At 34.2% G+C, this 13,686-nt stretch overlaps 1 protein-coding gene across 1 annotated transcript; it reads left to right on the top strand.

Annotated features, from left to right (window-relative positions):
- The first annotated feature begins 710 nt into the window (after positions 1-710).
- LOC115958145 lies at positions 711-4,211 on the top strand. The gene is made up of 4 exons (XM_031076551.1): positions 711-1,154; positions 1,361-1,579; positions 2,471-2,749; positions 3,857-4,211. Exons 1-4 carry the CDS (start codon positions 1,149-1,151, stop codon positions 3,908-3,910), a joined length of 558 nt encoding a protein of 185 aa, XP_030932411.1. The 5' UTR covers positions 711-1,148; the 3' UTR covers positions 3,911-4,211.
- The last annotated feature ends 9,475 nt before the right edge of the window (positions 4,212-13,686 follow it).

Below are 13,686 nucleotides of genomic sequence, written 5' to 3'. Positions count from 1 at the left end.
TCGGTGAGTTTGGGTATTGGGGGTTGAAGGAAAAAAAAAAGGGTGCACCAAGTCAATCAGTGGATCACACAAAAAGTAAAATTTTTTGAGTTATCAAAATTGGAAACAAGTGCCAAACATGCCAACTTAGGAAGTTGTGGTATTTTCAGTGATAAGTGATGAGTTATAGAGTGATGAGTGATGGTTTTTTAAAAACTAAACAGCCCCTAAGTATTGGGGGTGTAAAACCCTTGAGTTGCTAAAATAGCCACTAACCATCTAAAAAAGAGCTCTATCTAGAGATATATACCTAAATTTTTTTACAATTTGCAAATAGTAAGTTCTTATATTTTCAACTTACTATTTATGAGTTTGTAAAATAAAATAAAATAATATATTTTATTCAATTTTTCTCTCTCTTCCACTTTGTCTCACTCACTTTCTATTTTATTATTACTTATCGGATAATTTATATTATTTTAATAAATTGTATATAAAAATAAAATCTGAAATGTTGAATGAGTTATAAATTAAAACGATGAAATTTATAAAGTGATGTTTGAGAAGTAAATTTTTTTTATTTTGCATCCATTGATGCCAATACTCTTAGGTCTTGGTCTAGGATTGGAAACATCATCAACCACCCCAGACAGACTAGGGTAAAAACTAAAAAGTAGTACTTTTGTTTGTACACACTGTTTTATAATCTGCAAAAGTTGAAAAAAATTAGAGAAGTGAAAAAACAAAGACTGTTTTCTTTTTGGTACTTTGAATCAGTATTGGCATATAATAATAAAAGTAGATAGATCATCACTAACAAGACGTAAAACCATCTTTTGTTCTTTTCCCTTTCTGAGAAAGTTGGAAAAACCTTTTTTTTTTTTCTCTCTGACATCTGTGCTTCTTGTTCCTCCCGGCTCCTAGTACTACAGTACTATACTATGCCACTGTTTGTCATAAAAGCAGCTTAATTAAAATCTTTAACTTTCTCTCCCAGATTCTGAAGTAAGTACTAGAAAGTTATATCCTGTGTGTTTTTCTGGGGAATCCCTTCCCAAGGTAAAAAGAAAAAAGGATATAGATCTTTTTATCTTTCTGCTCTGCTCCCTTGGCCTCTTCTTCGATCTGCTGCTCCCACAAAACAAGCAAGTTAGTAAGTATATCATATAATGGAGGTAAGTTCCATCAAAATTAAGCCTTGTACTTCGATCTGCTACTACTTATTATTCTTTCTTTAATTTTGATTTTTACACATTTATTCTGGGTTTCTTTTCTTTTGAATGTGATTGATGTAGTTGTAGTATGTCTCTTATTAATTAAGTTGTAATATATATATATATATATATATATATGTTGTTTATTATTATTTATGTTATTATAGGAATATTGTAAGAGGAGTGGACAAATCCCGGCGTTTGGGGACTGGGATAACGCAAACGAGCTGCCAATCACTCAGTATTTCGAGTGTGCAAGACAGGCCGGTTTGATTCGCTACAGTAGTTCTTCCTCCGGAGAGACTGATCATCATCCTTACGTGCGTGGCGACTTGTACGCCGTTGATTTCAACAAACCATCTCGCTTTGTCCCTCCTTCACGCAAGGTCTCTCTCTTTTCTTCTTCGCCCACTTCCATTAATTACCTATTTTACATTTCTTTTTAAATATTTATTTATGATGTTTTAATTTGTTTCTTTATTTGGGTTCAAAATTTGAGTGCGTGTCAGTGTGTGTTGATATATTATTAGTATTTCCTGTTTTTGAAGTTTGAACGCAAAGTAAGAAAGTGAGTCAAACATATGTGACACATTTCGGAAAATATGGCTGGAATTGGAAGAGCTCGTTTTCAGATTTCAATGTCAAAATTCCCAACTACTATTTTCTCAAACATCCTTTTTATATATATATTTGTTCTTTGGGTTCGGTATAATTGGTACAAGTTTCACACATTTTCGTGTGCAAAAGTCAAAGGGAAAGGAAAAAAACTACGTACATTTTTGTTTGCATTACTTTCATTCCATAGATTTCGAGAAAAGTGCTTGTTAATAATTTTTTATATGGTGGAATATTTTATCTTTTTTTTTTTTCCTTTGAAGATGGTGTATTTTATTTAGTTTTTATGAAATAGTAAAATAAATAGAGACGATTTTATTATTATTATTATTTGTTTTATAAAAAATAAAAATACATAAAGTTCATTCATATAATTTACAGAAACAGTGAAACATATTTACATTTTAAAATAAAAAAAGAATATGTAATAATGTTGTAACTTGTAACTTGCACTAATAATTTACTGCATATGCTCTTTCATAAACTATAAAGAAAAAAAAAAAAAAAAGAGTTAGATGTTAATTCAGATAATTCAAACATTCTGTTTACAAAATTATATATATTTATGTTTATTAATTATTTGTAAAAAGAAAGAATTGTTGAGATAGATAATGATGATTTTGAGTCTGAGGCATGGAAATGCGGGGTAATTTGTACTGTAGACGACGAGGGAAAGGGCTGGTGGTGGTGTAAGAGAAAGAGAAAAGCGATATAATAATAATAATAATAATCATCATCCGCAACTCAAGGAGCCAAAAAAGGTCAAAGCTGCCCAGAAGGTTTGTGACGTGACGGAACCGTCAACTAAAACCACTCACACTGCTGCTACTACTACTGTTCAGAACGACGCCGTTCCACCACCTCCTCCTCCTGCTTCAAAACCCATTGATGAAGATCTCTACAAAATCCCTCCTGAGCTCCTCCTCCACACTTCTAAGCGGGTGGGTCCTTCCCTCCATTCTCAATCTCTCTCTCTCTTTTAATATTTTATTTATTTCTCTTAAGATTAACTTAATTTCTTAATTTGTGTAATTATGAGTGCTGTGCAATTAATTATTTCTTTATTTATTATTTTGTCTATTATTGATTATGAGTAATGTTAGATATACAAACTTTTTTATAAATTGCTAATGTGGTACATGGTTATTGGTAAATGAAAAAAATAATGTTAATAGTGGAGTGAGAATATTAGATGAAAACGAATAAGAAACTTGTCATAAATAGTTTGTAAAAATGTTATAAAATAGTTTGTATTTACAGCATTACTCATTGAATACACGAACTTGTTACTTTTTATCAATCACACTTAAGTTAACATATTGTAAAATTATGTGTTAGTACTCCTAAGCTCACTAATAAAATTATAATAAGCATATATATAAATCTTAGTTAAAACCTATTTAACAAACAATATAATTAAGAAGTATTAGCCAAGACCTACTCAATTATATCATATGACCTTCACAATGAGAAATATGATTCAAATGTCATCTTCATGTTGTAATAATTGAGTTATTTTAAAGATTTAAATATTATTTACAATAAATATAAAAATGGAAAAAAGTATGAATTTCCAAACACATGCAGCAGGATTATAGTGTCACAACAAGAACAAGGGAATGGATCATTTAGAGCATGCATTCTCCTGCCATCGCCTTCTATTTAATTTCCACAAGATTCATATTTATATTTATTAATTGGCTTCTTGATATGTCCATATATAAGACTTGTTTGTACAAATTAATATAATATTTAATACCATGCATGAGTGTGGCCCGTGACTGTGAGTGACACAACAAATAAGGTCTCCTTAAATTTGGTACTGATTCAATCATGATGTTCAAATATTTCGTCAGCTGCCAAGCTTAAGCTTGCATGCCCCAATCTGATTATCTTTCACAAATTAATTGTGACAACAAGATAATTATAATAATAATAATTTCTGTTCTTAATTTTGACTTAATAATACTTTTTGATTCTAACCAAAAAAAAAAAAAAGATTGTGTACGTGACAGATTTTCTAATCTATAATTTTTTTATTATTGTAGAAAAAAATGCTGGGATTCTTTTCAAGATGCCTGGCACCGGCCTGCGCTGCATGAATTTGGAAACTCCTTGTTTGCTTCTTCTGCCGACAAAAAATGGGGATATGTTGAAAATTATGTATTGCTGCTCTCTCTCTCTCTCTCTCTCCTCTCCAAAATGTTTCACAGTAGATGAATTTAAGCCAACAAATAAGAGCACTTGTAGCTGTGGAGCTAAAAAACTATATAGCTATTTTAATTCTTCCAAAACACAAAAATAACCATACAGTAGTGGAGCTAAAACTATTTCTTTTAATTTCATTGTTACAGTGCACAACTATCTACAATTGTGCATTGTAGCTCAAAAAAAAAAAAAAAACTATTTTATGTTACATTGATCAGAATATTTTAATTTTTCTTTTCTTTTCTTTTCTTCTCTCCTCTTTTCCATTTCTACCCATTGCTCCTCTCCACTCAGTCCTCACCCCCTTTGTTTCTGCTCGTTGCTACCGACCAAGCCCTTGCCCAGTGCTAACCACTCTATCTCGCATTTTCTCTCTCTAGATCTCTACCTCAAAGGCCGAACCTCCGAGCTCCACCCTCTCTCTGCTATCTCACATTTTCTTTCTTTGTTGATGAAATTTTCGGGGGTATTTTGTTTACAGTGTTTTCTCACCTCTGTTTCACTGGCGGTAATGGCCCAACTCATCCTCAACGTCATCGACCCACCAGCCGTCCTAAGCCGCCGATTAGCGTCGGTAGGTCGTTGCGTTCGTCGGCATCGGTGGGCTGTGGTGTGGTTGGATAGTCAGTGTCGATTAGGTTCATTGGTGTCGATGTGCTGTGGTGGGTTAGTGTGGTTCGTGAGTGGGTCGCTGGATTCAATACGGTGTCTGTGTGGGCGGGTTTGTGGGTAGATCGATGTGTTCGTGGTGGTGGCTCGAGTGGGTTTCGTGGTGGTAGGTGTTGCCTAGTGGGTCTCATGGGTGTGAGCTTGGTTGATTTTTTTTCTTTGTGGTGGTGGTGGTGGTGGTTGTGGTTGTGTGTGTGACTGTGATGGTTGTGTGTAATGGTTGTGTGTCGTGGATTTATTATTTTATTGTAATAGATATCTTATTTTATTGTGATGTTTATTTTATTTTATTGTGTTGAAAACTAAAATAGATCTACTACTGTAGCATGTGTGTAGGTAAAATAGATAAAATAATTTTTTGTAGTGCCAAATAGCTAAATTTTTAGCTCTAGTGTTGTGGTAATATAAATAATGTTGATTAGTATTTTTTTTAATTATCATTTTTATTATTTTGAGTAATTACATAATTCTAACTGAAAATGGAACATGGAAATTGTAAAAAACCCACACACATTCACAGAGAAAAGAAAAGAATACAAAGAGAAAGAACTTTCTGGAATTGCAATTATCAAGCTTAATTATAGTTATGAGTCTCAGTTACAATATATAAAAAGAAGAGAGAGAGAGAGAGAGAGAGAGAGATACGGAAACAGTTAAAACTGAATCCTACATGTGTGATAACAGAGCTTAGCACGTGTTATAATTGAATTCAATAGCCTAAACTCTAATACAGCAGAAACGACACCATTAGACTTAATGAGGAATGATAGCATTTTGCTTTAGGTGAAACTTTCGTTTTATAAGTTGGACAGAAGACACCGTTTTGGATTTGATCGTCAGAATAGTATCATCTTCTTCATTTGAAATCATCTCTGGTCTGTCATCCCCCCTCAAATGAAAGGGGAATTTCCACGAGTTTAGAAGAGAGCCAGTGAAATTTGGGAGAAGGAAGACCCTTGGTAAAAATATCAGCAAGCTGATCATGAGTAGAAATAAACTTAACCAAGAGATCACGACTGAGCACCTTCTCACGAGCAAGATGGTAATCAACTTCAATGTGTTTGGTCCGAGTGTGAAATATAGGATTCGAGGCAATGGCCAAAGCACTGACATTGTCACACCACAGTAAAGGAGGCTGAGGAAGAAAAATACCAAGACCATAAAGAAGCATACGAATCCAACATAACTTAGCGGTAGTAGAGGCCAAGTCACAATGCTCAACCTTTGTTGAGGACCAAGAAACAGTTGCCTGTTTCTTAGCAGACCAGGTCATTGGACAATTCCAAAAGAAAACCATAATCCCTATAATGGATTTATGATCGACTGGATTCCCAGCCTAATCAGCATCATTATAGGTAGACAAAGAAGAAGGAGCAGGAGTGAAAGCAAGGCCATAACGAAGAGTCCCTTGAATGTATTTGAGAATTCTCTTAGTAGCCTGAAGGTGATTCTAAGTGGGGCTGCTCATGTATTGGCAAGCTTGTTGAACAGTAAAAGAAAGGCCAGGCCGAGTAAATGTAAGGTATTGCAAAGCACTAGCCAAGCTTCTATAACGCTTTGGATCAAGTAAAAGAGGACTATCATTGGGAAGAAGATGTTGTTTAGGAGAACAAGGTGTTTTACAAGGCTTACAATCAATCATTTCAAACTTCTGAAGCAGGTCTAAGGCATATTTGGTTTGATGCACAAAAAGGCCAGAAGATGTATAATCAATCTGGAGACCAAGAAAGTAATACAGAAGACCAAGATCCTTGAGATCAAAATTAGAACTAAGTAGTAGAATAATGGAAGAGATAAAGGGCTGATTATTGCTTGTAATTATTATGTCATCAACATATAGCAACAGAAACACCAGATAGGAGCCATGTTTCAAAATGAAAAGGTTACCATCTACACTAGAATCATAGAAGCCAGTATGAAGTAGTTAAGTGGTAAATCTCTCAAACCATGCCCTAGGAGCTTGCTTAAGGCCATAAAGAGCTTTGTACAGAAGGCATACATGTTTAGGAAAAGCTAGATCAACATATCCTTATGGTTGAGCCATATAGACCTCTTCTTTGAGAACACCATGCAAAAAGGCATTACTAACATCTAATTGCCTTAATTTCCAGCCATTATTAACAGCCAAAGCAAGAAGAAGCCTCACAGTCGAAGGCTTAACAACTAGACTGAAAGTCTCCTCATAGTCCAAGTCAAACTATTGAAGATACCCTCTAGCCACTAATCTAGCCTTGTATCTTGTAATGGAGCCATCATTGTTTCTCTTCAGCTTATAAACCCGCTTACAAGTGACCACATTCTTATGAGGAGGAAAAGGAACTAAGGACCAAGTATTCTGCTTTTGTAAAGACTGAAACTCAGCATCCATTGCAACCACCCATTGAGGATGTTTAGAAGCAACAACAAAGGAAGGGGGTTCTATTATATATATACCATGCTTAGATCTTGTAATCATAGGATGAGCATTTTGAGTGGTAGGAACAATATCAGTAGAGAGAATAGTATGAGAAGAAGACTCAGGTATAGCAGAAACAGACAAGGGAGTGGAAGTGGAAGTGGAAAGTGGAGAAGAAGAGTCAGGATTAGAAGGAACAGGTAAGGGAGTGGAAGCAAGAACAGACAAGGGAGTATCAATTGGAGAGGGAACAGATGGAATAGGACAAGAAGAAGAAAGAAAGGATAGTAGAATGAAGGAGGTAAGGTCATGTAGAGTAGAGGTGGAGTTAAGATCAGGCAAAATAGAAGTGGATGCAGATGTACCAGAAGCAAAAGATAAAGACTGAGAGGGATAGAACCATTGAGAAATATCAGAAGAGAAAGGAAGATGAGGATTTGTATAAGCAGAATCAACAACAAAAGAAAATAGAGATTCATTGAAAATAGCATAACAAGCAATGTAGATATGGTTAATGGATGGATCTAAACAAATATACCCTTTAGACAAAAGGGGATAACCAATGAAAATACAAGGTTTAGATTTGGGCTGCAATTTATTCTTGTTAAAAGGCTTGAGATATGCATAACAGGCAAACCTAAATGTTTTAAGAGCTTGAAGAGGTGGTGGCTTAGAATAAAGCCTTTCCTATGGTGATTGGAAGTCTAAAACAGAAGATGGAAGTCTATTTATGAGGTAGGCAGCTGTAGATAAAGCATAAGACCAGCAATTGTATGGGAGATGGGATTGATAGAGAACTGCTAAACCAATTTCAACTATGTGCCTATGTTTCCTTTCAAAAACACCATTCTGCTCAAGGATATAAGGTTAAGAAGTTTGGTGAAAGATGCCATTCTCAGAACAATAGGCTTGAAAATCAAAATTAGCATATTTAGATCCATTGTTAGTTCTTAAAACTTTGAGCTTAGTGGAGTGTTGAGTTTCAACAAGAGACTTTAAGTGTTTGAAGACAAATAAGACCTCACTCTTATGTTTAAGTAAAAAGAACTAAGTAAAACGAGTGTAGTCATCAACAAATATTACATAGTAATTAAAACCAAGCAAAGATGTAATGGGAGAGGGACCCCAAACATCATTGTGAACAATATCAAGAACAGAAGTGGAAACTATAGGAATTTTATTCAAATGATGTTTGTGCATCTTAGCACTTATATAGAATTCACAAGAGGAACAAACCTCATCAATCAAAGACAAAGTAAGAGAAGAAAATACATGTTTAAGAGATGAATACAAGTCTGTGATGCCAAAGCAGAAGTTGTTATGGTTTGACAGACATGAAGGCAGAACAGTTGGAATGATGTAGTGATGCAAATAGGTCAGAAAGTGAAGGAATGGGATAAACCCCATCTTTACTCAACCCTTCGTAGAGGATCTTCCCTGAGGGCAAATTCCGAATTAAGAACTTATTGGTATCAAAATAACAAAATGCATTATTTTGGAGACAAAGTTTATGAATAGACAATAGATTAGATGCAAGATCAAGCACTCTTATTATATTATTAAGCCTAAAATTATGAGTTAAAGTTTGAAGCTCACCATGGCCAATGTGAGTCACTGGCAACTCTTGACCATTCCCCATTGTGACAGTTTCATTTCCTTGCACTGGTTACTGATGAAGAGACAATTGAGATAGATTTAGAGTGACATGATCTAAGCAACTTGTGTCTGTGAGCCAAGAATTTGAGGCTTGAACCTAAGCAGCATTAGCCACCATGGATGCAAGTTTACCATAGATTTGACAGGTTGGCCTATTGGATTGTGACTGCCCCTAATTGCTAGATGGCTTAGATTGATTGAAATTCTGAAACTGAGAACTGGAATTAAGGCTTTAGCCTCCAGTATTGGAATAACCACCACTACTGTAATAAGAGTTGAATCCACCATTATTATTGTTGTTTCCTCGGCCACCTCTGCCTCATTGATTATGGTTCCTACCTCCTCTTCCTTGAGAGAAACCCTGAGACTGAAAATTTGCAGCCATAGCAATTGAATTGGGATCAACAGTTGTGGATCTTTTCTTAACGACTCTTTCTTCAGCATTAAGCAAAGTATTCAATTCTTCAATTGACAAAACATTGCTTTGAGTCCTTATAGCAGAGCTAAAGGAATCATATTTAGGAGGAAGACCATCAAGAGCTGCATGAAGAAGCTCTTCAGCATCCATAAACACTAACACAGCAGGTAATTTGTCACAAACTTGTTTAATCTTCTGGAAATAACCATCAATAGAATCAATACCCTTCTTGATTGCATTCAACTCATTACGAAAACTCATAACATAGACCAAGAAACCGATGCAAAATGCTTATCTAACACTTTCCAGACTCCTTTCGCAAATTTCTGCCCAACTATAAGAGTAAGAATTATAGGAGAGAGAGTTGAATTCAGAAATGTAAACATAGCTTGTTCATGATTCTTCCAGGATGTGAACGCTAGATTGATCTTAGTAGTAAAATTGCTAGACAAATCTTTCAGATATCAATCTGGAGCCAAGATTGAGTCATCAAGAACATCAATCATTGAGTATGTATCCAGAATCACTTCAATTTGATGCTTCCATACAATGTAATTGCCATAATCAAGCTTCACAGTCATCATGGATGACATGTTTGAGAGCAAAAGTAGAGAGTTATTCATTGGTAAAAATGAACTAGACATAGCAGGTAAGGAATTTGAAGTAGATGATGAAGAAGACGAAGTTGAATTTGTAGAAGCCATGGATATGGATCAAGCTCTGATACCAAGTAAAAAACCCACACTTATTCACAGAGAAAAGAAAAGAATACAGAGAGAAAGAACTTTCTAGAATTGCAATTATCAAGCCTAATTACAATTATGAGTCTTAGTTACAATATATAGAAAGAAGAGAGAGAGAGAGAGAGAGTGAAATATGAAAACAATTATAATTGAATCCTACACGTGTGATAATAGAGCTCAGCACGTGTTTGTAGACACTCGATTTTGCACCCATAATTTAATCAAGGAAGATGACTAGAGTGACCAATCATATACCCAAAATTCATGATTGCATTACATGCATTAATTTGTTCATTGCATATCATAAAAATGATCTTGAGGTCCTAATGATTGCGACAATATGACTGATTTTCAAATCGAACCGTCAGATTGAAAGATATCGCATGATCAAGTTTACATAGTCAGCATGCATTGTGTTTAGGTAGAATCAACCACGCATGATTAATTTAAATTAATTCTGATTGGCTAAATAGTTAAAAGTAATTAAATAATTTTGTGATTGGTTGTTAGTGAGTGTCAAAAATAGGCATGCTTGCATAGGAATAAAAAGGATAATCAGATAACAATAAAATTGTCGATAATCAAGACTTTTTGGAATATTTATCTACAAGATAATTATTGCTGAAAATACCTAAATTATTAGAAAAAGAGTTTAATTTTTAGAATATGGATTAAAAATGCGTCTAAGTACAAGTCCCAGCTCAAAAAATCTCAAAAAAAGGAGTCCAAAACAAACCAAAATTTGAACACGGGACCAGCACCCAAAAGGCCCATTTGGCACTTTTCAAGTGCCGATTGGCACAAACACGGGCCATAGCCCCAGGGCGCTTAGATTAAGATAAAACTCATCCTTTTCAATTTTTTAGAGATAAGGACGTGTCTCAGTTCGTATTTTGATTATTTAGCTAATTTTTTTTGCCTCCCTACCTCTATAAATAAAGGCTGCATCTCAAAATTCAAGGGACTTTTTGATGCTCTCTGATTTCCCCTCTTTCTGACTCCCATTTTCTATTATTTTCTCTCTTACGTTAAAGACGTTTTGGAGGCTTTAGCCATAAGAATTTATTTTTTTTAAGCAAGGTATTTTAGGTTTCAAAGATAATTGAATAAATTTCTTTGAACCCTAAAATATTCCCTCAATAAGAAGAATACATCCATGTAAGAGGTGTTTTTTTTTTTTTTTTTTGATGATGCATGATGTAGATATTCTTTTAGTTTCAATTTATAATGTTCATGCCATGTGTTGTTAATATTTCTGTTGAAATATGTTCCTAATGCTTTTGTTGTCATGATTTACCTCTTGAGTTTGAAAAATCTACACATTATCACATTTTTTTCAAAACCATAAACTGATCTGTATCTTCCTTAGATGCAGATCTGAATTTTTTCTAACATAAAAACTGACCTGTATCTTCCTTAGATGTAGATTTGAATTTTTTTCTAATACTAAAACAGATCTGTATCTTCCTTAGATGCAAATCTGAGTTTTTTCCAAAACCAAAAACTGATATGTATCTTCCTTAGATGCAGATTTGATTTTTTTCTAATACAAAAAAATAGATCTGTATATTCCTTAGATGTAGATCTGAATTTTTTCTAATACAAAAACAGATTTGTATCTTCCTTAAATGCAGATCTGAAATTTTTTAACATAAAAACTGATTTGTATCTTCCTTAGATGCAGACCTATTTTTTTTTTTTTTTAAACATAGCAGATTTCGAAATAAAAAAAGAAAGTCATAAGTAGTGATGTTTTGTTTGTTTTGTTTTGTGCAAGTAGCGTAGGTTTATTTCATGAGTGTTGTCCTCCTCTAAAAAATCTTTTTATTTTTTATTTTTTTTATTTCACATAAAAAACAAATTTGATTTTTTTTCTTCTCTACAAATCTTGATTTTTTACTTATAAAACAGATCTGATTTTTTTTTTTTTTAACATACAAACCAAAAACCAATTTTTTACTTTGTTTCAAAATAGATATGATATTTTTTATAGTAAAAAAACCTTGTTTTACTTGATAAAACAGATCTAATTTTTCTTCACCAAAAACTAATTTTTTACCTATACCAAAACAAATATATTTTATATATATATATATATATATATTTTTTTTTTCTGAATCAAATCAAATTTTTTATTCACAAAAACAGATCTAAATTTTTTAAAGAAGAGGACACATTCATGAAGTAGACTTATGTGATTTAGTTTAGGGTTAAGTTTGTCATGTATGCAACATATCATTCATATCATGCACTAAAGGTATATTGGTCATGAGAGTCTAGCAAATCAGACTTTGTTTGGGCGGGATGGGTGCCTAACACCTTCCCATTCCGTAACTTAGCCTCCGAATTTAGTTTCTTTTGGATAGGTAGACCTAGGCTTTATCTTTCTTTTTATTTTTTGGGTAGATTGTAACTAGGACAAAAAGTCATGTATCTTTGGTAGTTTGTAACTAGGATCCAAAACCTTGTAATATTCAATCTATCAAGTTTGTACTTTTTTATTCAATCAATAACAACGAAGCATTTCAATCATGTAAATTTGTATTTAGTTTTTTTTTTGGTATAAAAAAATAAGTGACGACTCCACACCACTTACCCAAAAAGAGAGGTATCTTGAAAAAGCACCCACAAATCTCTTTTTTTGAGAGCCTCCTTTACCGGGTTCTCTCATAGTGGTGATTTCACTGGGGATGTCAAAGGCTAAGCTTCATGTTAGACTTAAGTGACCAACAATATACCCTTGTCTTTTGCATGATATTGTTGTTTGTTTGTTTATTTATGTCTTGAGATGTTTGTATGATTATTTTTGTTTCTGTTGCCATGTTTGTTTGTTAAGAGCTTTTCCTAATGGTCATAGTGTGTGCCATCAAAACAACAAATATGCATGCACCCATCTCAACATATAGTGGTAGTAACCATGGATCACCGGTCTTCATTAGATTCGGGTACCCAATGGCGAACTCACAAACTCATAGCCCAAAGTCACTAGATCATTTCTTGTTGACTATAAAGGAAAGACCATGTCATTCGGACCAACACAATGTTCATTACATTACAAGTTGGGAGGTGTAACGTCCTATCTATAGGAAACAATAAAACAACAAATCCACCCTACAACGTAATGACTTAGAACTTACTCTTAGGCTGGTCCATGTTAAAATTGCATTGCATGTTGTATGTGTTTGTTTGGTTGATTGATTGATGTGGATGGGGACCTAGCTTTGATTAACTTGACCAAGCCTGTCATTAGGGGAGAATTTGGTTAAGATCTGAAGGAAGGCTGCAAAGAGAACCTAAGGCCAATACTCAAGCTAGTAGATCCAGTTCAAAGCCCATCACTCCCATTACGGTACTAAAGCCCGTAAGCATAGAAGATACTCCGTTGCTACAACATCATAATCCCGTATTCGACCTACAAGAAAGTTAAAGCCACAAGAAGTCTGAAGCTCTTAACACTATGGCAAAAGAGGGAGAACATCCAAACACTGAAGAACCCATGAACACTCAAGAGCTACTCAACACCATGGTAGCTAGTCAGATTCGATTGAAGGAACACATGAACCTTATGGTGTAATAGTTTTAGAGTCTAAAGAGTAACCAAGAGGAGAATAAGGCTGACCATAATCCACCAACCATGGAGAGTTAGAAGAAGATTAATGAAAGAATGAACAAAATGGAAGAGATGATTAGAAGAGCTCGTAAGATGGAAGACCTCATGGACTACTAATCCCTTTCACTTTTCCCTGATGTGAGATTGCCTGCTAAGTTCAAGATGGTGAACATGGAAAA

Source organism: Quercus lobata, chromosome 1, assembly GCF_001633185.2.
Source record: "Quercus lobata isolate SW786 chromosome 1, ValleyOak3.0 Primary Assembly, whole genome shotgun sequence".
Taxonomy (NCBI): domain Eukaryota; kingdom Viridiplantae; phylum Streptophyta; class Magnoliopsida; order Fagales; family Fagaceae; genus Quercus; species Quercus lobata.
The sequence above is the reverse complement of the archived record's forward strand: the minus strand, read 5'-3'. Positions and strand labels throughout refer to the sequence as shown.